The following is a 24,608-nucleotide window of genomic DNA, read 5'->3' on the forward strand; positions in this document are numbered from 1 at the left end:
TCCTCTGCCCTGGGTCTCCTTTGCTCATGGAGCCGCTTCCTTCCTACCTACTGGAAGATGGGCTCACACAGTGGAGAGCCTGGAAGGCTACGCCTTCTAGTTAACTGACAAAGCGTCAGACTCTGCTAATATGAATACCTCTTTTCAAATGAATTTCTCTGTCTGAAAGAGAGATTTATCAGACTCTGCCAAAGTGGGCTACGCCCAAAGTCACTGCATTCCTAGGTTGTGGATGGGGAGTTGGGCTCCAGGCCTGGGATCAGTTGTGGCCACACAGCTATTAACGCCTTTTCTTGGATTAGTTTATGATCAGATCATTCACCCAAAGGAGGACTGAGCCTCCGACTGAGGTGGATGACCTTAGCATGGAGCCACCTGAGCACCAGCCCACTTTCCCAGTGCTCCCAGTTTCCCAGAATGGGGGTCCTTCCTCTCACTGGTCTGTAAGTGCTCCCTCCCCCAGGCGCTCCTGGTTTTGCCCCATGATGCCCCCAGAACAAACTTCTTTCTTCTCCCAGAGGCGGCTCAGGGCCCTCCTCCATCCCTTCTGTGCTGTATTCCCTGCTCCTTTCACACTTCCCAGGACAGAAGCCTCACCCATCCCCGCTGCCTTTCTCTGGATGCTCGGCAGCTCACCCTGGTCCTTCCTGCCCTGAACGGCTCAAGTCCCACTCTGGTCCCTCCCAAGCTGGCCTTTGGCTGCGTTAACCTCTGCTTGCACTCTGCTGGGACTCCCACAGGGAGCTTGTGGGCCACTGCCGGCCCCAGATCCTTTTTTGTGTCTTTTGTTTTTGGTGGGGTGGAATGGCAAATGGCCTGGTTAAGTCATCCTAGATGTCGAACTTTGAAGCCTTCAGATACCTGAGTATGTGACTATACATCTATCCCCAGCAGTAGAAAGAATACTAGATTAATAATTAGAGAACTTGAATCTGGATCCCAGCTTTCTCTCTTACTTTCCAAATGATGACCTCATGTAAGTCACAGAAGTCTCTGGGCCTCAGTTTCCTTAACTGTAAAATATGGGAGGTTGGACTCTTAACCCTGCCCTCCTATTGTTCAGTCGTGCTTAACACTTTATGACCCCGGTGCCTTCCTACGGGAGGGTTTCCTTGGCAAAAATTCTGGAGGGATTTGCCATTTTCTTCTTAAATGGTGAGGAAGTGGGTTGCCTGGGATCGCCCTATTAAGGGAGTCTGCTTTAGAATCCAAGTCTTCCTGACTCCAGAGCTGGCGCTCTATCCCTTGTCCTCATCCCCACCCATCTATCCCTCCTCCCACCATCTTGTTTTAGTTGGCCCGGTGTGTGGGATGCTGGGCCCTTCTTTGCATCCTGCCTGCTGTCCATGGTTCTGAACGTCCCCCCCCAGCTTTATTCCAGCCACAGTTCTGATCAGCTCACCCCCTCTACCTCTCTCTGAGTCTAAGCAAATCTTTTCCAAAACAGCAACAGATGGAGCCCTGGTGAGATGCCCGGGGCAGCGTACCAGAGCTGGCCCTCCAGGCTGATATGGCACTAGGGGTTGGCCCTTCAGCCGGCTCTGCACCCACCAAATGCTGCCTGGGTTTGAGTTCAGTTCTGACCCAGACAAGGTGAGATCTCAGATCTGAGACCTCTCAGATCCATGAGAAAACAGAAACTCCACAGAACTGTGGCTGCTTCCTGGTCAAAGCTCATGGCCAGAGGCTGCTTGCCCCTGATTCTCAGCTCATCCTGGGGAAAAGGCAAGACAAAACAGCTTTGACTGAAGCCGGCACGGCTTAGGTTCCCCGTGAGGAGCGTCACTGTGGAACAGCCATTAATTACTAGGGAGGCTGTCGAGTCTCCTCCTTGCTGGTGTTTAAAAAGCAAATAGAGCAGCATGACTTTGATGTGGTCTGAAATGAAGGCAGGCAGGAGAGAGAATTGAAGGGTCTCGGGGGCTCTTGGCCACATCGGGGCTTGTTACGGAACCGAGGATTATTTTTAGTTGCCATTTCAGACTAGCAATTTACCCAACGTGTGCTCACAATTAATATAATCAGGCATTACCGGATCAGAACATGGAGAGATAAAGGAAGACATTCCAGGAAATAATTACCTTCCCAATGATGCTTCCAACTTCCTGCAGAAAAAAAGAGAAGACAAAAAATGAGCTTTCAGCTGCCCAGAGCTGGAGCGGAGATGAGGCTCGCTAAGGGAGCCGGGGGGCTGAGGCTGCCCATTCCCCTGGGAGCCCAAAGCAGGGGAATGGCTTTTTTTCTCTCCCCATTCCAGAAAAATGAACGTGCTCATTGGATAAGTAGCTATTGCTTCCCCAGTTGCCTTTGCACGTGTTTTAACAAAGTCTGTAAACAACATGGAATCAGGGGAGCGCGTCCGGCTAGAGAAGACACGCAGCTGACTGTTTTCCAGATGAATCGTTCCTGAGATGCTCTATATATAAACACGAGACCTTTAGGGAAATGTGCGGGGAGTCAGTGATGAAAAAGAAATCCCTCTTCCATCATATTAAGGAGGCTTAAAACCCTTCTCGGTTCACATAACCTTAAAATCGTGTCTTTGGAGGGACTTTGGGGCTTTGCGGCGTGGTACGAGACCACTCCACGCCGATCCATTCTGATAACCCAGACAGTAGAGGAGCCCGTTCCACAGCCAGGAGGGGCCGAGGGCCTCTGCCGGCAGCGCGTGGCTGCGCTGAGCCACGGGACTGTCACCATTTAGTCCTAGATTGGTAGCTACATGTTTGGGTTTTTCTCTGGATTTGTTTTTATTTTTGTCCTACCTAGTCTTACTCATTAAATGGGCATCGCCTCAGACAAACTAAGACCTTGGAAAGACTTTGGTTTAAAAAGACCGGGGTCTCCCACTGCATCCAGGGCCATCTCTGGCTGTGCGGATCCATATCTTGCCCCTGGACCCAGATGGCTCTGGAGGAGAGACTGAGACTGGGGACCCTGCCCAGCCCTCCCTCACTTAACTCCAATTCCTCTCTAAGTTAAGACATCACCTTTCTGATGCCATGGACCTCCTCTTCCGGAGAAAACATAAACGCTCCCTATCTGTCTTTGCCTTGAGGCATTTCACCAGAGAGCAAACCCAGCCACCCAAGGAAATTGTGCCTTTGGAAACTTGATTCATTCTCATCATTGCTATAGTGATCTTTGCCATTGTGCCTTTCATTGTGGCCTCATCTATGCAGCCACAGAAGAAGATACTTGTTTCACATCGAACAGAAATGAAAGGAGCCCATTGTATAGTGCTGGACCAAGCATCTGTTTCTAGGAAAGTATCAGATACTTACAACAGGTCTCTGAGCTATGGGCCGATGAAATATAATGTAACAAGCATCTATTAAACAGAAATGAAAGGAGCCCCTTGTGTTGGTTCTAGACCAAGTATCTGTTCAAGTTACTCTTCTCCGAAAGGATATTTACAACAGGTCTCTGGGCTATGGGGCAATGTAATATAATGCAACAAGAATCTACTAAGTGCCTTCTCTACGCATAGCATGGCGCTGTATCCTGAGGGAGATACCAAGTCTCGATACAAAATGGCCATTACCCTCACGGAACCAAGAATTAACAGACTGGTATGCGATACAATATTACGTTTTTGTTTGTTTGTTTTGTTTTGTTTTTTGTTTTTTTGTTTTTGTTTGTTTTTTTGTTTTTGTTTTTGTTTTTTTGTTTTTGTTTTTACAGAGGTATCAGTTGTGGAAGAAGGCTGAGGGGGAAGGTTGTTAAAGAAGGTTTTGTCAAAAAACTTTTTAAAGGTGACTTCAAGGGATGAAGAGACCCTCAAGTGGTAAAGATGGAGAAGATGGGGCATTCTAGGTTTGGCCAAGGAAGAGTATGGTATAGTAAGCACCGTGCATGGCGGGGTGGGGGAGGCGGAATAAGTGATTGTTAAAATTTCTTGGGAAACTGGAGTATAAACAAGGGAGTGATTTGTGGCAAGTATGGAAGGGTAGTGTGGAGGTCCTCAAAGGCCAGGAAGAGGGATGCAACTATCTCTCAGGAGGCAATAGGGAGCAGCTCAAGTTGTTCAAGCAAAGGAGGACCAGTACAATTCTAGGGCCTTGATTTAGAGCTAGAAGCAACACAATGGTCGTCTAATTCAACTCTCTTCACTTTACAGATAAGAAAATAGGTCCAGAGAGGAACGTTTCTTGCTCAAAGTCAGATAAGAAGTAAATTATCACAATGGGGTTTAAGCCCAGATTCTCTGCTGCAAGTCATTGATTTCTCTACCACGTCACACTGCCTCCAATTGTAAACAAGATTGTTCCAACAATCCTATAAAGGATAGCAGTAGTGAATTTGGAAACCGGGATCAATGGTGATGATCGAGCTAGCAGTGTTCTAACAACACCTAGACGTATAGGTCTAGAACTCAGAAAGAGGTCAAAGCTGGATATAGAAATTTGACAATTATCTGCAAAGATATGGCAGCTGAAGACATGGAAATGAATGAAACTGTCAAAAGGGAGAATTTAGAGAAAGAAAGGACGAAATAAAACCAAACTGAAGAGGTTGGGAACAGAAAAAGAAACGAATGGCAGGGACTGAGAAAAGGTCAGTAGGGAGAAAGGAGCACCGAAAGAACCAAGGAAAAAGCCCATAGGAATCAGACCAGAAACTTCAGAGAAGGCAAGGACCTTGAGGACTGAAAGAAAGGCCATGGGATCTAGCCATTGGGAAGTCATGTGACCTTAGAGGACCGTGAGAGTGACATTAAGGTGTCCAAGGGGATGGGAGTGAGAACATATAGTAAGGAAGTGAAGAAAACAGACTATTCAAGATAGCAGTGAAAGGAAAGCAGAATTAATGGGACTGAAGGGTCAAGAGAAGGCTCAAAAAAGGCTGAAGACGTCTAACCATGTTTGCAGACAAATGGAAAGATGCAATGTTAAGGGAAATTGATACAAGCAACCCAGAACACGTGAGAGTTACAAAGTGCTGAGGTTACAATGACAAATCCAATGCAGTCCCTGCCCTCAAGGAGCTTACGTTGTCTACTGAGGGGAAGAGGATCAGGGTCCTAGGAAAGGCAGGAAGGAATGGGTTCAAGGGTAGAAAGAGCAGCTAACCTTAGGAAAAGTTAGAGATACCTTTTTTAGAGAGTGAAGGAAGGAGAGGTGATGCTGGGAAAGTCTGAGAAATGGGCAGCTCCAGGACTCCCAGTAATGGCTCCAGTCTTCCCCATGAAGATAACATCTTCCAAATTTGTGGTTGCTTCTCTAAGTTGGAGGCAAAATTATCTTTATAACCTTTAGGGATTAAGTGTGTAAGCATGGGCAAGGCTTTCATGTGTGGCTTAAGAAGGAAAGAAAATGTTTATAAGAGTCACTGTAGGAAATGAAAAAAGGAGTTGATAAGAGTAGATGGGACAGTTGGGGGCTCTCAACTCAAGTGATGCTCCAAGAATTGGGTGTGTGAGTTGACAATGATGATTTTCCCCATTAGTGTTCAGGAGGATAGGACCAGGGTGGCTTGTAGTTTAGGGATGGTGGGGGGCCAAGGAGAGAGGGATTGTAGATTAGTTGCTGGTTACCTAATAGACTAGCAATTCTTGGGATTCTGGAGGCCAATGAAGTCCAGTGAGGGGGCAGGGGTAGTAGAGGTGATGTTGGTGCTGGAGAAATGGGTCACGTGGGTTTGAGGAGGGGTTAAGTTACTGTAAGAATTAAGTATGAATGAGCATATGAGTGTGAAGGAGAGATTTAAAAGGACAAGAGGTTGAAGCCCTCAGACAAGTGTTAAAGGGACTTCTCCACCCACTGTGTTGATGAAGAGAGGGAAGCACCAGGTAAAGTCCTAGCAAATTGTGATGAGTGAAATCAAGTCTTTTGGAGCCTCGACAACTTGGCAGCTCGGTAGGCAAGCAGGCCACGAGGGCTTGCTCTCAGAGCACAGGCAGGTCAGCTTTCTGTTTTTTATTATCTGAGCAGGCATCAATAGGGTACCTCTGGGTAGGGAGCATGTGCATTTGTGGGCTCTCACCCTCCCCATGTGTCCTGTGGGCGAAGCCTCAGGGAGAGGCCCCGTGCCTTCTGGTGCTTGGTCTCAGAAACATCGGCAGTTAGCAAACAAAATGGCAGCCCCGCCCCGCTCCCCTTCAGTGTGTCTTACCTTCCCGTGCATGAGCAGGCGGATGGTCAGGGTCACGTTGAGGCCCCCTTCAGAGACTTTGGATTCCATTTTCTGTGGTGGTCGAGGAGTAGAGGAGTCCTCACGGATGGACAGAAGGGACCCAAAGGATGCTACCTGTACAGAGAGAGAACACAGGCAGATTAGCAACTCCGAAGTCCGTCACTCAGGTAATGTTTACGCATTCTCTTCTTGAAGTGCTCCTGCATGGCCAGCCTGCCACGTAATGGATGCGGTAGCAAGATTGTATTGTAGACCATGTCATAGCTTCACAAACGCCCAGTCCTCTCAGTGGGGCCTTCTCTTGTCACATCTCACTGACCAAGACGGCAAGGCCAAAGCGACCGACTAGCAGCTGCAGCTGGATCCAAGAGGAGGGGGTTGAGCTGCTGAGCAATCCTGGGGACCAGAGGTTCCTAAGGGCAGCTCTATGTACCACCAAGAGGGCCATGGATAGATCCCGGAGTGCGTGAACCTGGCTGTGGGAGAATCGTGTCTTTATTTCAATTTAACCAGTTCCCTTTGTAATCTTCTCGCTGCATTTAATAACATGATTCTCTGAGACGGCCGAGGGGCCCAAGAGACAAAAGAGGTAAAGAGCTTCTCCGTAGAAGGGAGAAGGCTGACAGGGAGATGGCAGAGAGCATGGCATGTAATGGAGGACACTGAGGCAGAGGAGGAGACACAAGGGTTGTGGCCTTGGCAGAAGGGCAGGAGCAAAGGCACCAGGGATCAGCCAAGCCCACGAGGGAGGCAAGGGAGACTGCAGCCTCTAGAATAATCAGATCCTCAGGAGGTGGCTCATCTGTGCATCAGCTGGGCAGGACACTTAAACATTAGTGCCATTTAATTCCACTCGCACTTAATTAAGCACCGACTATGTACCAGGAGCTGTGCTAGCCACTGGAGACGCAAAGACAAGAGTGGACTGGTTGCTCCCCTCAAGGAGCTTTCATTCCAACATGGAGATGCGCAATCAATAATTATTCTTTAAGCTCCTACTATGTGCTGGGCGCTGCGTGTGTGCCGGGTATTGGGAACACTAAGGCAGCTCCTCCAAGTTTGCATCTGAGGAGATACACGCAGTCGCTGTGTCTCTCTGTTTCTCTGTTTCTGTCTCTCTGTGTGTGTCTCTGTCTCTCCATCTTTGTCTCTCTCTCTCAACTCTGTCTCTGTTTCTCTGTCTCCCTCTGTCTCTTTCTATGTCTCTCTCTCTCTCTCTCTCTGTATCTCTCTGTCTCTGTCTGTTTCCTTTTCTGTCTCTGTCTCTGTCTTTCTGTCTCTTGCCCATGTAAACACAGACTCACACTCTCTCATGCACTCACACACACTCGTGCACACACACATATTCTTTCACATTCACACACACTCACACACTTTCACATACTCTTGTGTGCACACACTCATGCATCCTTTCTCACATGCACACATGCACACATGTGCATGCCCACCTACGACCTTGACCTCCCCTGTCCACCCTGTGGCTGGAGCCCACCATTTTATCCACCACATCTGTCCCCTCCGTCCCTTTCCACGGGCTCACACGATGGCCACCCCCGAGGTCAGGCCCTCAGCTTCCCCTCCCCAGCCTGGGCCGCTGTCCCAGCCTTGAGCTCTCTCCCTCTCTTGGGGCTCTCCTTTCCGACCCATTCTTCACACAGTTATCTCTCTGAGGTACAGGTACAGCTCTGACCCTCCTCTGCCCAAAGCCTCTCACGACTCTCTTTTTCCTCTAACTTTGCTAACTGCCAATGTTTCTGAGACCAGCATCCAAACCCTGGGCCACATGAAGCCTCCACACTCAGGCCCCACCTTGTCTCCTTCCTCCGACACTTTCAGCCAAAGGGTCTCTCCACCTTCATTGACACGGCTACTTAGGAAGGATCTGGACTTACTTCTATGGGGAAGCAAAAACTCATTGAAGCATGAGGGAGCCCCCCATCATGGAAGGATATCCCCCCGCCTGCCCCCCGACCACCTGAGCCGAGAACTTTTTTCCTTGTGTCTCGCTAGTGATGACAACCACAACGCCTTCACAGAATTCCCTAGCCTCCCTGAGCCTCAGTTTCCTCATTTGGAAAATGAAGAGGTTGAGCCAGATGGTCTCTGGGGTCCACTTTCATCTCTGGAACCTGTGAGGCTTAATACTTCCTAGCTGTGTGACCCTGGGCAAGTCACTTAACCCCATCTGACTCAGGAAAAAACAAAACCAAAAAACCCCAAATCAAATTTCACCCCTGCCAAACAGCCAACACCCGAGGCTCTCTCCATTTCGGAAGAAATAGGGTAAATCCGGCAAGAAGCCGTACTGATGCTCAGAAACAATTCAAGGCTGTCAGCTCCTGACGGAGACCGAGACAACCAATAACGGGAGTCCTGCTAATTCGTTTTGACTGCGGAGCTCCAACGCCTTCCAATCTCACACATTGATGCCCACTTTCACCCCTTTCGAGCGAATTGGTCCTTTTTAATTAAAGCCCTTTCTCTTTGTGCTCAGAAGCTCCAGGCCCTGGGTCAGCCTGTTATGTAAATGTTTCCGATTGATTGAAAAAGTGGGTCATGTGTGAGGTGAAGGCTCCTGGCCTGGAGAATGATCAGCATTATTAAATTAGGCACGCTTCACGCTCCGGCGAGCACGAGAGCTGCTCAGGCTGTCCCCTCCCTCGGTGCGGGTGGAAAACTCTTCAGTCCTGGGGCTCAGCTTGTGGGGAGGGGCTCCCAGGAAAGCGGCTGGCAGCCGGCTCCCGGCTCCACCCGCCAAAATGTAGACAAAGGGCTGGAGACCCTCCTCGGCCTGGAGAACATGCTTGCCTCCCCCTTTATCCTCCAGGAGGGGCCCGGGATACTGGAGAGTGGGCCTTGGCTAACAGAAACTGGGCCCTGGCTAACGGAGAGTGGTCCTGGCTAATGGAGAGTGGTCCTGGCTAATGGAGAGTGGTCCTGGCCAATGGAGAGTGGTCCTGGCTAATGGAGACTGGGCCCTGGCTAATAGAGACTGGGCCCTGGCTAATAGAGACTGGGCCCTGGCTAATAGAGACTGGGCCCTGGCTAATAGAGACTGGGCCCTGGCTAATAGAGACTGGGCCCTGGCTAATAGAGACTGGGCCCTGGCTAATAGAGAGTGGTCCCGGCTAATGAAGAGTGGTCCCGGCTAACGGAGAGTGGTCCCGGCTAACGGAGAGTGGTCCTGGCTAACAGAGACTGGGTCCCGGCTAATGGAGAGTGGTCCTAGCTAACAGAGACTGGGTCCCGGCTAACGGAGAGTGGTCCTGGCTAACAGAGACTGGGTCCCGGCTAATGGAGAGTGGTCCTAGCTAACAGAGACTGGGTCCCGGCTAACGGAGAGTGGTCCTGGCTAACAGAGACTGGGTCCCGGCTAATGGAGAGTGGTCCTAGCTAACAGAGACTGGGTCCCGGCTAATGGAGAGTGGTCCTGGCTAACAGAGACTGGGTCCCGGCTAATGAAGAGTGGTCCCGGCTAACGGAGAGTAGTCCCGGCTAATGGAGAGTGGTCCTAGCTAACAGAGACTGGGTCCCGGCTAATGGAGAGTGGTCCTGGCTAACAGAGACTGGGTCCCGGCTAATGGAGAGTGGTCCTGGCTAACAGAGACTGGGTCCCGGCTAATGAAGAGTGGTCCCGGCTAACGGAGAGTGGTCCCGGCTAATGGAGAGTGGTCCTAGCTAACAGAGACTGGGTCCCGGCTAATGGAGAGTGGTCCTGGCTAACAGAGACTGGGCCCTGGCTAACGGAGAGTGGTCCTGGCTAACAGAGACTGGGTCCCGGCTAATGGAGAGTGGTCCTGGCTAACAGAGACTGGGTCCCGGCTAATGGAGAGTGGTCCTGGCTAACAGAGACTGGGCCCTGGCTAACGGAGAGTGGTCCTGGCTAACAGAGACTGATCCTGGCTAACAGAAACCATTCTCTGCCTGATTTTCTCTCAAGGAAGCTCCAGCTGGCTCTTTGTTTTCTTTGGTAGAGTGCACTACAAAAAGGGGGCTCTCAAGTTCCCTTTCTGAGCCCTGTCCTCTCTGGCTCGAGGATTCCTTCTCCTTGGAGAGGAAGGCACCCCGGGGTGAGGCAGTTTCACTCTGAATCACTGAGGACAGCCCAGAGGGTCAGCCAGAATAAATGGCTATTCCGGGACCAAAGAGAAAGGTTCCCAAGAACGCCAGCACTTGTGACTGGCTTTCCATGAGTGTTTCAGCAGGAGGGGCGGGTGGGAAGGCGCCCTTGGATTCACTCTCTTCCCCTGCAAAACTAACCATCCCCTAGGGGGTCAAGCTTCCCTGTCCCTCAGTTTCCTCTTTGTAAATGAGGCGTAGACGATGGAAGGTCCCTTCCAGCTCTAGAGCTTAGGAGTCTCGGACAGAGAGAAATGAATATCCTCCTTTTGAGGATTTAGAACTGGGCACTCGCCCCGGGGAGCCCTCCGTGGGAGGCACGGTCACTGTTCTCAGAGCCGTGAGAGGCTGATCCAGGAGTTAGACTTGTTCGCCTTCCCCCCAAAGGCAGGCCCAGCCACCGTGGAGGGAGGTGCTGGGCAGGAAGGCCTTCACAAGACCCAGAACCCTGGATTAGACAGCCTCCACTCCCCACAGCCCTCGGCAGCTTGCTTTCCTCCCGGTAGTCCCAGCAGCCCCTGGGCACTAGAGGGAGGAGCTTGCTCCTCTTGTCCCTCAGGCACCCTCCATTGCCTCCCAGCCGGCCCGCTCAGACGTCCGGACCCCTCTGCTGATACTTTTGCACACCCAGCCCGTGGCCAGTGCCTGAAATGCCGTCCTGGTGGGAGAGGGCAGGAGATGGGGGGGCAGCGGTAGAAGGAAAGGGAAAGGCTGAGGAAGAAGGCCTCCAGGGGAAAAGACCAGGCTAGGGAGCCTGGTGAGTCTGGGCTGTGGGGGAGCGTCTGTCCGTGGCCACACTATCAGTCCCCTCCCTTTTTCAGGGGGGGCCCAGGTGCTGGGATTCCGCCTCAGACCTAGGTTAGAGGATTGGGCTCGAATCCCGACAGGGGCTAAGTCGCTTCTCTGGGCCTCAGTTTCCCAGCTCTCGGGTCCCATCCTCCTAGGATAAGCCCTGAGGGAGGGGCCCTGGACCTCCCAGAGCCCCTCATTCTGCCTCTTCTCGCATCAGCGGATGATGTGAGAGGAGCGAACAGAAAGGGCAGTGATTGGTCCTAAATATAACCCAGGCTGTACATCTTAATTATCCTCTTCTAGCCAAAGTTAACTGTCGACAAAAGGCTTGGATCTGGGGTACTGGGAGCCTGATGTCTCTGGGGGGGCTGGCCCGGGAGAAGCGGGGCTCTGATTGGCTAGCTCTAGCTCTGCTCTCTGCTGGGAGCTGAGCTTTCCATTAGGACCCCACACAAGGCTCTTGGAGACTGGCTTTATCTCCTGGGAACACGCTCTCTCCCAAGGAAACGGACCCAGGATTATGACGTCAATGGCATTGTCAGCGGGACCAGAACAAAGGAGCACACGCTGGGTGGGGGAGAAGCCATCGCCCGCACGTCAGCCCAGAACTGTGCTCTTGTGCTTAGGACCACGCCGAGGGGCAGCAAGGACCCCGAGGGGGGCCGGGCAAAGGATGGGAGGCGCGGATGAGAAATGCACCATTCCCTTAAGTCCCGCCGCAAAACTCGGGGGGATTGGAAAAGAAACCCTGGGAAAGCCCCTTCCGCCCTCTCCTTGGACAGGTCTGCTGAGGAGCCCTGGCCAGTGGGCAGTGACAGGCCTGGGCTCCGCGATGGCTACGGTGACATGACGAGGAGGGCTGGAGAGGGGAGACAGGGTCCAGTTAAGGGCCCCTGGAGTCCTGATAGGAGCTGGTGAAGGCTGAACCAGGCCCTGGTGTTCTAAGTGGAGAGCCAGGGATGTGCCGAAGGGATGATGAAAAGAAAGTGCTCCTGCTGATCCTCCTCACAAAGATTCTAGAGGAAGTATTCCCTTGTCCCCATTTTATAGATGAGAAAACTGAGGCCCAGAAGGGTGGCCACACCAGAAATCTCTGGTTTCTCTCTCTTTCTCTCCTGTCATCTTGGCTCCCATTGCCCCACGCCAGCTCCCTCAAAGGGCTGTTTGAAGGAAAATGTGTGGCAGGTCCTAATTGTTATCGAAATGCGCCTTTCCTTGGAGATGGCTGAAACCCCTGCTGACCGGGCAGAATAGTTTCCTGTGGGCTTTCAGTATTTGCCTCTGAATAGGATTCTGGGGATGGAAACATGAAAAAAGGCCCCTTTTCATGTGATGATGAGATGCCTTCTTTGTAGGGCACCGGACCTTCAGAACCTCCCCTGGATAATATCTCACCTCCGCATCCCCTCCCGGGTCACAGGTTGGATCACTTAGGTAACATCAAGGGGAGGAAGACGATTAGAATCTTCCCAGAAAATAACCCTGTTTCCTCGCTGTGAGGAAAAGTTTTCTAGCGATCAAATACCTTTAAACAAAAGTCTGTGATTCTAAAATGATCTCTCCCTGAAAGCTGATGGAGTCAGCCAGGAAAAACTCCCAAAGCTCTTTGGGGGTCCGAGGACCTTTGAACCTTTGAAATCCCCAGGAGGCGCCGTGTCCCAGTCATTTAAGGGTTTCTTCGATGGGCTCCTGTGGCATCAAACGTATACAAAAACAGCCGGTCCAGCCTCCTTCCGCTTCGGCTTGGGAGCATTCATCCACTGGGACTTGCGGAGGCAGATGGCGTCAAGTCTCACCAAAACGGGCCAGTGTCTTCCGGCAAGGGCAGAAGCGCCCGGGATCGCCAGAGATGGGAAGCTGAAAAAGCCGCAGGTTCCCTTGCAGCTGCCGAGTCGCTCTGCCCCCTCACGCTGTGCCTCAGTTTGAGATGTCAAAGCTGCTCAGTCCCCCGAATTTCCTCACGGGAGGAGGATCTTTCTGATAAGATCCCCACTCTGCAACAAGATCCCAACATTTACCACTGGGCTGGTGCATCATGGGCTGCAGCTTTAGCTGACTACAATCTGTAAAGCGCTCCACTGTGTTTTCTAAGCTACTGGCTGACACAGAGTCGGTGACCCAGAATTCGGGGGATCCAACGCTGTGTTCCCGGGCTCGCCCTTTTCAGGCCCCTTTTAAGACAAACACAACTGGGAAATTGGGTCTACAATATTAAATCTAGAATCCCCTTTGGGAATGAGTTACTTAGATGTTCATATTTCTATATTGTAGAATATGAGCAATTTTTCTTCTTAATTCATAATTTTGTTTGCTTCTGGATCATACAACCATTTCAGTTCAAGAATTGAACATCTAAGTAACTCATTCCCAAAAGGGGATTATAGATTTAATATTGTAGACCCAATTTAAGCTAAATTAAAGAATATGAATTAACTGTTGGCTGCGATGAAAATGGTTCTCAATTTTTTAATATATTTTATACAACTACTTTCCTATTTTTTTCTACTTTTTCTTTCTGTTTTCCACGAATCCTAGGAAGTCCTGACTTACAAATGCATGCTTAGACCCCCTCCCAAAGAAAATTGACCCCCTCCCAAGCAAAACTGAAGATGCTGTGTAGTTAAGAATCCAGAGTGGAATTTAGATCACGTGTTGGGGCCTGTTTTCAAGGAAGCTCAGGATCTCGACAGGCAGAGCTAAGGAGGGGTTGCACGTAAGGGGTGGAGGGCTACGCAGAGTTAGGAAATGAAGTGTCATCTATGGAAATGGGAGGCAATGCTCCCTGGCCCTCAGTGTAAGATGAGTGCGAGGGAGGAGCCTTGGCCTGACTTCTGCTCGGGCCCAGCATCCTCCTGTCCCTTCCCGATGGGACACTGTGGGCAGCTGTGGTCATTGCATGTGAGAGGGCATTCTAAGATGGCTCCCTAACAATGCACTGCAGGGAATGGATGAACGTCTCTACGAGCCACGGGGCTTTGATTGGTCAGGGACGGGCTGGGAGAGGGAGGACGGGAAGGAGGCCCGGGGACTTCAGTCTCCAACAGCCCCTGAGGAGGCAGGGGATCGGCCTCCCTGTGGCAGGGGACGAGAGGGGATTGAGATGACTCGGCCAGGGTTAGAGAACAAGAGCCCCAGGCCCTGTGGCAAGTGGAGACCCAGGGTTCCTGGCTTCCCTCACTTCTCTCAGCCCTATCCACAAACATGCAGAAAAGAAAAGGGCCGAAAGCTGCAATGGAGAAGGTAACGGGGAACAGAACAAAGTGGTGGCCACGGTGACAGATTCACCTCCCGGGTCCATCCTAACGAGGGACACAGCGCCTGGGAACATGGATGGCAGGGAAAGCCAGAGCTCGGGGTGCGCTGAGAGCCTCCGCTTCCTCTGCATTACAATTAAACACTTGTCAGAGATGTTGAACAGACCGATCCTACTGCTGGCTCTGGCACCCAGCTCACCCTTCCCCGATCCTACTGCTGGCTCTGGCGTCCAGCTCACCCTTCCCCGATCCTACTGCTGGCTCTGGCGCCCAGCTCACCCTTCCCTGATAGAAGATGCTCTCCTGGTCCCAGGAGCACCTGCGGGAGGGCCGACAGCTCCCAGAAGCACCTTCAGTTTGCAGAAAATCAAACCGAAGCAGAGCCTGAGGTTTCCGAGAAAGGACTAGCACGGGCAAAGGTCAGAGGCAGCCCGGCTCTTCGGGTCTCAAGGCCGGCCTGGGCCCTTCCTGAGCCGCTGTGCTGGAGGCTGACAAAGCCGGCCTCTGTCCGCTTGGCCGGTCTGCCGTCTGTCGTTCTACACCCACGGGTTAGTATGTAGAGAAGGACGCGCTTTGGGGTCCTCAGAACCTGCTGGCTGAGAGCGCCCCTCTCCTCACGGAAGCAAAATCGACTGAACTACCATCTCTCAGTCAAAGTTTATAGAATAGAGAAACATGGCAGAGATGGGGCTTTTTCTGCTGAAAATTTCCATTGCGAGTATGGAGGCCGTCTGTGGAGTTGTCACCCGCTGTCCTTGGGGGACCGTCCCGAGCAGGGGGCTCACTCTGGCCCAGGCTCCGGGGGATACCTGGGAAGGCTCCCTAGCACGGACACAGAGGCTCCGGAAAGGTATTTGGGGCTAAGCGATTAGAACTGGGGTCCTCCTGACTCCGGGGCCGGTGCCCTCTCCACTGCCTCACCCGGAAGTGTACTGTTTTTGAGGAAGAGCCCAGGAATTCCTTCCCCGAGATATCCAAACTAGAAGAATTAGTGTCTGTTGTGTGAGACTTTCATCGAACCCGGAAGCCTCGCAGATCTTTCAAGTGAATGGGTTGCTGGGAGATCACCCGCAAGAGCAACGCCAATGGATGAGGACGGCTTTACAGCCATCACATGGGGGCCACGGGCTGGAGAGGGGAAAGGCTTCTGCCCTTGCTCTTTCCACACGTGGAACCCCACGGTGGCGACCCCGCCCAAGCTGCGTGGCCCTGGCTGATTCCAGGTCAGGACGGCGCCCACCCTGCTCCCAGGAGGGGGTCCCAGCTCCTTCAGGAAGCGCTCCTCGGAAGCAGGGACCGCAGGCGCGGCCCTGACTCATTGTGTTTCACAGCCCAGTGCCCACGTCAGCGCACACAAGAGCCAGGAGAGCACAAACTGACAGAACTCATTAGACGCCGTGCTCTTGTCCGGGCCCTCACATCAAATTACATCTTGGAGGTGGGGGGCGGGGGCTGGGGGAGGGGGGCTCTGGGCTTCTGGAGTCCCAAGCAGTAACGTCCTGCTTCCCAGGGGAGGAGCCTTAAAGCTCCGTGTGTGTGACCCAAGACCCGGCCGTGCTCCCGAGCTGCCGTTGCCACACCGTCCTCCACACTTAACCATCACGCTGTCCAGGGGCATCAGCGGGGAAGCCGGGGAGCCGAAGCCCTGCCGCACCCGGGACCCTGCTCCTCCTGTCCCGGCGCCTCTGGGGCTGGCCCCCGCCCCTGCCGGGAGGCTTCTGGGCCCGCTCTCGGTGCCCACGTACGCATGGGAAAGATGGGTGGCTCTTAAGCAGCTCATTGCACTGCTGTCGGACGCTTGTGGGGAGCGTTTGCCCTTGTCCGAGGCAGGGTTCCAGCTGGGCCCTGGGAGGGCGTGACTCCACATAAAAGGCATCCAGGGAACGTGCTACATTTTAATTTTAAAAATCACAAGATCTCACAAAAGGGAGGAAAAAATCCATCACGAGAGGCAGAGTTACCACCTCGGATGTCGGGGGGCAGCCCCGCCCACCAGACGGGGATAGAGGCGCCCCCCAGAGACGGGGCCTTTATGGGCCCTGATGACCGCCCCTGGACTCGTACTACAACTGCTCAGGGCAGGGCAGGCCCAGGAGAGCAAACGCTGGCCTAACATCCCTGCCCGGCTCCGGAAGGCTCGCTCCCCCACGGCCCACGGACTCCCGGCTCTCCCTAAAGGAGCGGCTTCAGTCCCGAAGCAGGGCGGGAATGAGCCGTGTCCCAGCCCTGGCAGGAAGCACCAGGCTCCAGCCAGTCTCGTCCTGCAAAGGCCCGGGGTCACCGGGCCAAACGGGGCTCGCTCAGCAAAAAGCGATGCTCATTCCTTTCATAATTGTAAGGGCTCCCTTAGTGCTTACTGCTTTCCCTCCCTCTGCTTTCTGCGCCTTAGTGGGCCAGCTCAGAGCGCACCCGGCGTTAATGGAGACGTCCGTGCTTGTCCAAGGGGTTCGGGTCTCTCACGGGCCCTTGCAGCGTCCCAGGAGAGGTAACCGTGGTTGAACTAAGGGGGGTCTGTGAGCAGAGCGAGGGCTCGGCGGAGGTGGGAGGGAGGCCGGGATGGAAGCGGTTTGGGCAAGCGCTCCAGGAGAGAGGGAGAAGGAGAGGGCAGCAACGACCCTCAGCGGACAGAGGCCCGGCCGCTCGGCAGCCACGACACTTGGCAGAGGGGCGAGTGGGCAGGGAGAGAGGCCGATGGCTGCTTCGGACCGCGTAGTTCCAGGTGTCTCTGAAAGGAAGTTCAGGGTAAAGTCTAGAACTGGACAATTAATCTGCGAGCAGCGCCGCTGAAGCCCTGGGCCCCTGATGACATCTCCCAGGCGAGGAGGGCCCAGAGCCTCCTTCAGGCACATTATAGATAGACGACGACAGGGCAACAGAGACTGAGCCAGAGAGAACAAGGAGAGAGCAAGGAGAGAGCAACGGCACAGAGACCGAGAGGAGACACGGCCGGGAGCAGAGAGGGCTCAGCAGAGGCTGGAACCCCCTCTCCCCGCCCCGGACTTGATCAATTAGAAATTTAGAGACAAAAGCTTTTGTTGAGTGATCACAACATTGATTGGACACCTACTGTGTTCTGGGCAACATGTTAAGCATTGGGTGAGCACCTACTGTGTGCCAGGCAGTGTGTTAACTGTTGAGTGAGCACCTACTGTGTGCCAGCTGCTATGCTAAGTGCGAGGTGACGGGATGAAGTCGGGAGGCAGATGCCAGAGGTGGGAGGAAGCATAGGGAGAGGATTTGGGACAGGACAGAAGGACCGGGGACGGCCTCGGGGCTCTGCCCCTCACCTGGACGCTGCCCGAGGGTCGCAGAGCCAGTGCCGCCTCCCCCCAGAAGGTCCGTTCCCAAGGGCAGCGCCTCCCCCGCCTTGTCTCTGTAAAGCTGGGGTCTTGCCCCAGGGAGGCGGCGCTTGGATGGCATTGCAAAGCATGGCGAAGCAAAGGGGTGGCCCCTGAGGGCCTGGGGCCGCGTTACCCCTAAGAAGGGGCCGAGGATCTTGCCATTATCGGTCCTGGTTCTGGCTCGGAGCCCCTAAGCTTCCACGTCCGTTCTATGCCCGTCCCACAGCGAGGGAACCCGCGGGCAGCCTGGCCCTGGCCGAGCAGAGCTGCCCCCTCCCCCGGCAGGCTGCCAGTGCTGGGGGAAACCAGCTGCTGGCCAGAAACCCCCTCTCCTCCCTCTCTGAGCAGAAGCAACCCGGGCTTAGGGATGTCCCAGGAGAGCCAGAAGCAGGGACTCTCGTCTAACTGGGTGTGGGACAAGGGCCGGCCGGGGGCAGGAGGACCTCGGAGGCCCCGGGGCTTAGGAAGCTCATGGCCCGCCCTGAACTGGGTGTAGGATGGGCTGGACTCCCCCTGGTCCCCGGGACTTCCCCCCCACCCCCAGGACTCCCTCCGGTCCCTAGGACTCCCCCTGGCCCCTGGGACACCCCCGATCCCCAGGACTCCCCCCAGTCCCCAGGATTCCCCCAGGCCCCCTGGACTACCCCCTGCCCCCCGGGACTTCCCCCCCACCCCCAGGACTCCCTCCGGTCCCTAGGACTCCCCCTGGCCCCTGGGACACCCCCGATCCCCAGGACTCCCCCCAGTCCCCAGGATTCCCCCAGGCCCCCCGGACTCCCCCCGGCCCCCAGGACTCCCCCTGGTCCCCAGGACTGAGCAGCCTCTTCTCGGGTTTCCAGCGGGGATCAGCGGCATCCCCTCATCATCCTCTTATCCGCCCTTAATCGCCAGGGACCGCGGCCTCCCCATCTGGGACGCCGAAGCCTCTGGCCCGGCTCGCTCTAATCCCATAGGTGATGGATGCCCTCTAACTAATCTGCTTGGATTTTCAATCTCCTGATGCGGTAATGCTCCCCCCTCCTCTGAGCCAGAAGAAAAGCGTCCTTCCGGCCGGCTTCATTGCCTGGGGCTGTGCCCACCGCTGCTGCGGGCGGCTTGGCGGGCACTGTTGCTGCGGGCCTTGTCGGGGTATGGGGGGGCTGGCGATGGCGGCGGGGGGTGTAATCGGGGGCTGCTGGTGGTGACCGAGGGAATGGTGTTGGTGGGTTTGGGGGGGCAGTGGGAGCTGTGCCCCCCAGATCCTGGGGCACAGCAGCTCCAGTGGACCCCGTCTGTGACCCTCCCCTCCCGACTACTTCCTGCTGATACTAGGGCAGTCTCCCGGCTGCGCCGGTCCCTGCTTCCTCATGTGGAAAACGAACCTCTGAAGTTCCCTCTCAGTCCTCACCTCGGCAAAGGGCGTGGCTGCCCATGGGCCCAGGACCCGCGTGGAGGAGGCCGGAGCCAGGAGCACGTGGAGGATTCCAGGGGATCCCACAAATCTGAACCACAGCCCGGCTGCCAAATGGCCGCATCAGCTTGGGAAAGATCCGCCCCCATCCAGGCCTCAGTTTACTCATCAGGAAAATGAGCGCATGGGATTAGATGACTTCTCCGAGCCTGCTTCCCTTTAATGCTGGGCCCTGGAGTCTCCCCCCAAACCAGGGAAGATCCTTGAGAGGAAGCCCTGCTCCTTTAGGGGCCGGGGAGCTTTGTCACCTCGGAATGACGTTTGGGACACAGCGGGCGCTCCGACGCTCGTGGAGGGGGGGCTAGAGATCAGTCACTCAACGTGCAAGTCATCGGCGGGGCTCAGACCCCGCCCACTCCTCCCCTTCATCCCCAGCAGCAGCTGAAGGAGCCCCTGGGGGAGCACGGCCTTGGCGCTCCGGCCTGACCTGTGCCAGCAGCCCCACCACTCTGGGGCCCTGCCTGCCCAGCCGGGCCCTGCTGACGCTCCTTGCTCCTCTGCCCCCACGGCCCTCCGCACGGCTGCCAGAGAGCGCCTTTTTGTGGGTGGGCCTAGACGTGCCCTCCTTCTGCCCTGTAACTCCCGTGCTCCCTGCTGCCTGCCAAGAAGAGAAACAGTTTGGTGTTCTCCCCCCGAAGTCTGGCACTTATTAAGGCGGATAAGCACTTATAGAGTGCCTACTGTGTACCAAGTAGCATTCACAAATTTGGGCTCATTTGACTTTTATTAAGACCTTAAAAGGGAGCTGCTGTTAGGATGCCCATTTTACAGATGCCCGGGTCACTGAGCTAGTGAGTGATCAAGGCTGGAGGGCTCCCTGACCCTAAGTCTACACTCCTGGTACCCTCATTGCAGACCCCGTTCCACCCTCAGCTTTCTCATCTTCCTGTCTTCAGTCCCAATGAGCGCGGGCTAGGAGCACTTTCTACACCATAAAGTGGCAAGCGCAGGGTAACTGGAGGCTTGGCTTCAAACCCTGCCTCTGTTCCTTAATGCCTCTTTAACTTTGCCTCAGTTTCTGCATCTGTAAGATCCTTAAGGTTCATCCACCACTGAAGCCCTTGGGCCTTCCTGTGCCCATTTCCCTCCCACAGGAGGGGAAATACAAGAGCTGGAAACACAAAGTGTGTAATTGTGTGTGTGTGAGAGTGAGTGAGTGTGTGTGTCTGTGTGTGAGAGTGTGTGTGTGTCTGTGTGTGTGTATGTGTGAGTGTGTGTGTATGTGTGAGAGTGTGTATGTGTGTCTCTGTGTGTGTATGTGTGAGAGTGTATGTGTGTGTGTATGTGTGATTGTGTGTGTATGTGTGATTGTGTGTGAGTGTGTGTGTGTGTTGGAGGGAGGGAGCAGGGGTTCCCAAGGACTTGGGGGATGGAGAAAGCTTAGCTTGAGCCCCTTCAGCGGGGCCTTGAACACCCCCTCACAGATCCAGGATGCAGAGATTTGAAAGCGGCCTCCCTGGTGTGGGGAAGGAACATCCGGGACAAATACAAGGAGACAGCCCTGTATAGGGAGAACTAAACCAGCCGCCTGGCCTGATGGGAAAGCAGCCTTCTTGGGCGCCCAGCAGGGCTCTGTTGTAGGGGGTAGGGGGCCTGTGTGGAAGGAGACCCTCTTCTGGCCAGATTTGTGTTCAGAGCAATTTTAACCACCAGCCACCGCACGCCAGAAGCACGAGCATTTGCAGAAATGGCCACCACAGACTCTGGGGGCTGGGGGGCGGAGAGCTGGGGGCTAAAGTCGCAAAGAATGTCGGTCTTGTGGCCGGGAAACCCCATTGGCTCCCCAGTCCTGGGTGAGCTGCAGTCCCTTAAACTCTGGGGAACCCGCAAGTTCTCCGATGTCAGATGGGCTGGGGGGAGGGCAGGACTGAGATGGCCCCAAGCTCTCTCTGACTCCAAGATTACACCTAACTTCCCTGTTATCAGGAGAAATGAATTTAAAACAAGATTATTTTTGCCAACAATAAGTCTAGGAAGTGGGGGATCTACATCAGTCTTTGAATTGGCGGCTCCAGGCTATCAGAGATAGGGCCCTGAGGATTGTGGGAATGACGCCCAGCTCTCAATCAATTTTCAATCAAATCCAGCTGGAATCACTTTATTCCAAGCAAACACCGCAGTGGGCCTCTTGATTTTGGACCCCAGTGTGGACATGAGCCAAAGGGCGGGTCTCCAATGGCTGGGGAGCGGGAGCCGGCGGGATTTCAGTGACTGTTTGGGCTCAGGTCAGTGAAGATGACTCTCTTGTTTATGTTTAAAATCTGTGAAATTATTCTGCTCTCAAGATAGCTGTGTGAATATGAATGCCTATATTGGATTTAACTACAATTTCACCATATTTAACATAGATTGGATTGCTGGCCCTCTGAGGGGAGGAAATGGGAACACAAGGTTTTTCTAGGGTCAGTGTTGAGAAAATTATCCTTGCACATGTTTTGGAAAAAAAAAAAAAAACTTTGATTAAAAAACCATAATAATAATAATTAAAAAAAGAAATAACAATAAATCTATGCTAGGTAAAAGAAAAAAAAAAAAAAAACAACTCTGCTCTGTCCTCAACGATTCTGAGTTCTAATGGATTTACTTTGGGATTTACAGAAGCCTGGAGAATATTCTCAAGTAAAAAATCTCACCCTGGTGAAAGTCGAACCCCCCCCCCCCCCATGGCAGCATTTCTCCACAAATTTCTCCTGAACACTCTAGCCCGGAGCATCTCCCACATCCATTAATTTTCTACCTGGTAACATATTTTTCTTGGCAATGTTCCCTTTTGTTGAATTCTTCCTAATATCTTTTGTTTTGATATTCTCTTGATTTCTGAATGTAGCCCTCCCTTCTTCCCTCCCCACCCCTAGTTACAAAGAATAAAAAAGAAAGATTAAAAAATCAATTCAGCAAAATCCAAACAAACAAACACATGGATGGAGTCCGATGGCATTTGCATAAAACTCAATTTGCCTGATTGAGACAATCAGACCATTATTCTGGAGTTTTCTCCCTATTCTCTAAAACGTGTATTTGCTCTTCTCTTCTTCAGGGCTTGGAACACTTAGTCACCAACAGAGGGAGCAGAGCCTCCCCTTGGAGGCTCTACGTGGAGGCCGAGTGGCCTCAGCCCTTGATGGTCTGGGAGGTCCCTTCCAAGGCTTATCTTTGCAGTTCCAGATGAAGCAGCTGACCTTTAGCCCACTGCTTCCCGGGTGTGACGGGTGCCCTCTGGGGGGTTCATGGGCATGGCTGTGGGCCCCCACATTTAGACCACGCTCATGCAAAGGTTTCCCTTCTCTCTGAACTTTGCTTCTGGTTCAACCCCCCTCCAATCCTTGTTAGTCATTTCCCTTCCTGAGCCTCAGTTTGCCCCCATGTTAAGTGAGAGAGCTTGACCAGGTCCCTCTGGGCCTAAGATGAGGAGGCTGGGACTGCGATTCGGGCAGGTCTCTTTCTTCCCAGGAGCCTGGCTGGTTAGGAACCAGGAGAAGAGGCTGGCGATGGGCCCAGGGCAAAGGGCTTTATCATCTTCTGGGGCTGGGGGCCCTCCCTGCTGCCCTCCCGAATGTGGCTGTGCCGGCTGGCAGGGCCCTGGGCCTGGGCCTTCACTGGGTGTCCTTCAGGAGCCGTGTCTGTGTGACTGTGTGTGTGGGCACCCTCCCTGCCTGATAGTGGCTCTGAGCCTGTCACTGCAGATCCACTCTCACTCCACCTACGCCTCAACCCAAATGATAGTGAAGCGCCCAGCCCCTTCCCTCCCAGTTTGCCTCTTCTCTGCCCCCCTATGCCGCCCCCACTCTCTGCACCGGTGCTAGAACAGCCTCCCCTCTCCCTGGGGGGGGGCAGGGGGCTTTGGGAGAGAAGGGGCCAAAGGAGGAGTGGGCAAAACAGTATTATCGACTATTTTCTGGCTCAGCATCCGCTGAACATGAACTACCCAGCAGTCATTTGTTTACAGCTTTTTATATTAAATTTTGATTCACACAGCCTAATTATTTTCCATTAACAGCGAGTGTGCCTTAGCACCCTTAATCTCACCAAGGTTTTTGTTATGTCAGACCCGGTGCGGTATAACGCTCACCCCGTAGCGGGCAGGAATGGGCGCCAGGACGGACATGGGAATGGGCTGCAAAGGCAGAAGAATCAGAGGGGCCCCAGCCCAGCCCCAGCTCCTCTTAGGCTGCCTCAGTTTCTCTCTGTGCATCTCTGTCTCTCTCTGTCTCTTTCTGTCTCTGTCTGTGTCTCTCTGTCTCTGTTTCTCTCTCAGACACAAAAGCATGTATATGATTTTATGTTACATATAATATAAAAGGTGTATATACACATCTGCACACACACATAAATGAAAGTTCATTCTCTTTTTGGGGAGCAAAGGCAACTGTCTCTTCTCAGGGCACAGGGCTTCCAGCTCTGAAGGAGAGGCCCCGTACATCTGGGGGCTGGAGGGACAAGAGCTCGGGTACAGGACTTCCCCAGGGAGGTGTGAGAAGGAGGCTGAAACATCCTGGGGAGCCCAGCCAAGCCCAGGACTGTGCAGGATTAGGGCTTCAGAAAGTCTTAGTCTTAATTTATTCCCCATTAGTGTCCAATGCCACCGTGTGCTGCTGAGGTAATGAAGGACTGCCCTGAGTCGGGGCTGGAGGGCTGGGGGAAGGGAGGGAGGAGACACTCGGCAACACACAAGGCAACTTGAACTTGATGTGATTTCATTAAATGAGATCTCTGTAAAGAACTCTACAAATTTTAAGGTGCTCCATAAATGCTGGTAACTGCCATTATTATCATGATTGCAATTTAGGGAAATGATGCATCATTCAGAGCACCCAATGAATCCCCAGGACTCCACACTGAAATTTGCTTTGACACAATTGACTGTAAAAACAAAGGTAGCAATTCGGGCTGCAATCTACAAACATTTTGCTCCTACTGAATACTTAGAAGGATGCGATCAAGAAGCCAGAATTTTTCATCAGAGGATTAATACCCTTCCCAAACTAACCAAGGAAAAATTCCCAGCCTACAAATGTGCTCCCTTCTTCTTCTCTCACAACAGGAGAGCCATTTTCCCTCCATTTGTTTCCATCTAAAGACAATCCCACCATAAAAGTAAGCTCAAACCGCGTCCTGATTATTATAATAGGAACTCATATTCCTCTTCCCAGGGCCCCTGGATGACCATTCCCTGTTTAGAGATGAGGGAACAGGGTTGGAGACTTCCCCAGGAATGTAAGCACTGGGCTGACTCCACAGGCTCTTTCCCCTCCTGATAATGACATTCACTTGACATTGCTCCATGATCAGTGCTCACAGTGAGGAGCGAGAGCCCCGGGCTGGGCACTGACATCCTGTCCCCTTGTCCTAACGATGAGGAGTAAACTGAGGGTCTAAACCGAGATGGGTCAGTTCCTTTTCTCTCTCTCCTTCCTTCCCCAAAGTAACCAAGGGCGGGTTCGGCAGCAAAGGAATTTGCTACTTAATGCTGTATGGAAACTAAGTCTTTATTGATAATAAAGGGATAGACAGGCATTT

The 24,608-nt window shown here is 53.3% G+C and overlaps 1 protein-coding gene across 7 annotated transcripts in view; it reads right to left on the minus strand.

Annotated features, from left to right (window-relative positions):
• Positions 1 to 24,608, minus strand: part of PCBP3 (poly(rC) binding protein 3) — a 259,617-nt gene that overhangs the window by 22,303 nt on the left and 212,706 nt on the right. For all 7 annotated transcript variants that reach the window (XM_074264505.1, XM_074264507.1, XM_074264506.1 and 4 more), the window contains 2 exons: positions 6,115 to 6,249; positions 2,082 to 2,105 (listed from right to left, as the gene is read on the minus strand). In XM_074264505.1, coding sequence (XP_074120606.1) covers positions 2,082 to 2,105; positions 6,115 to 6,183 — 93 coding nt within the window. In that variant the 5' untranslated portion in view covers positions 6,184 to 6,249. The remainder of the gene's footprint in view (positions 1 to 2,081; positions 2,106 to 6,114; positions 6,250 to 24,608) is intronic.

The sequence above is a fragment of the Sminthopsis crassicaudata genome, chromosome 4 (genome assembly GCF_048593235.1).
Source record: "Sminthopsis crassicaudata isolate SCR6 chromosome 4, ASM4859323v1, whole genome shotgun sequence".
NCBI lineage: Eukaryota > Metazoa > Chordata > Mammalia > Dasyuromorphia > Dasyuridae > Sminthopsis > Sminthopsis crassicaudata.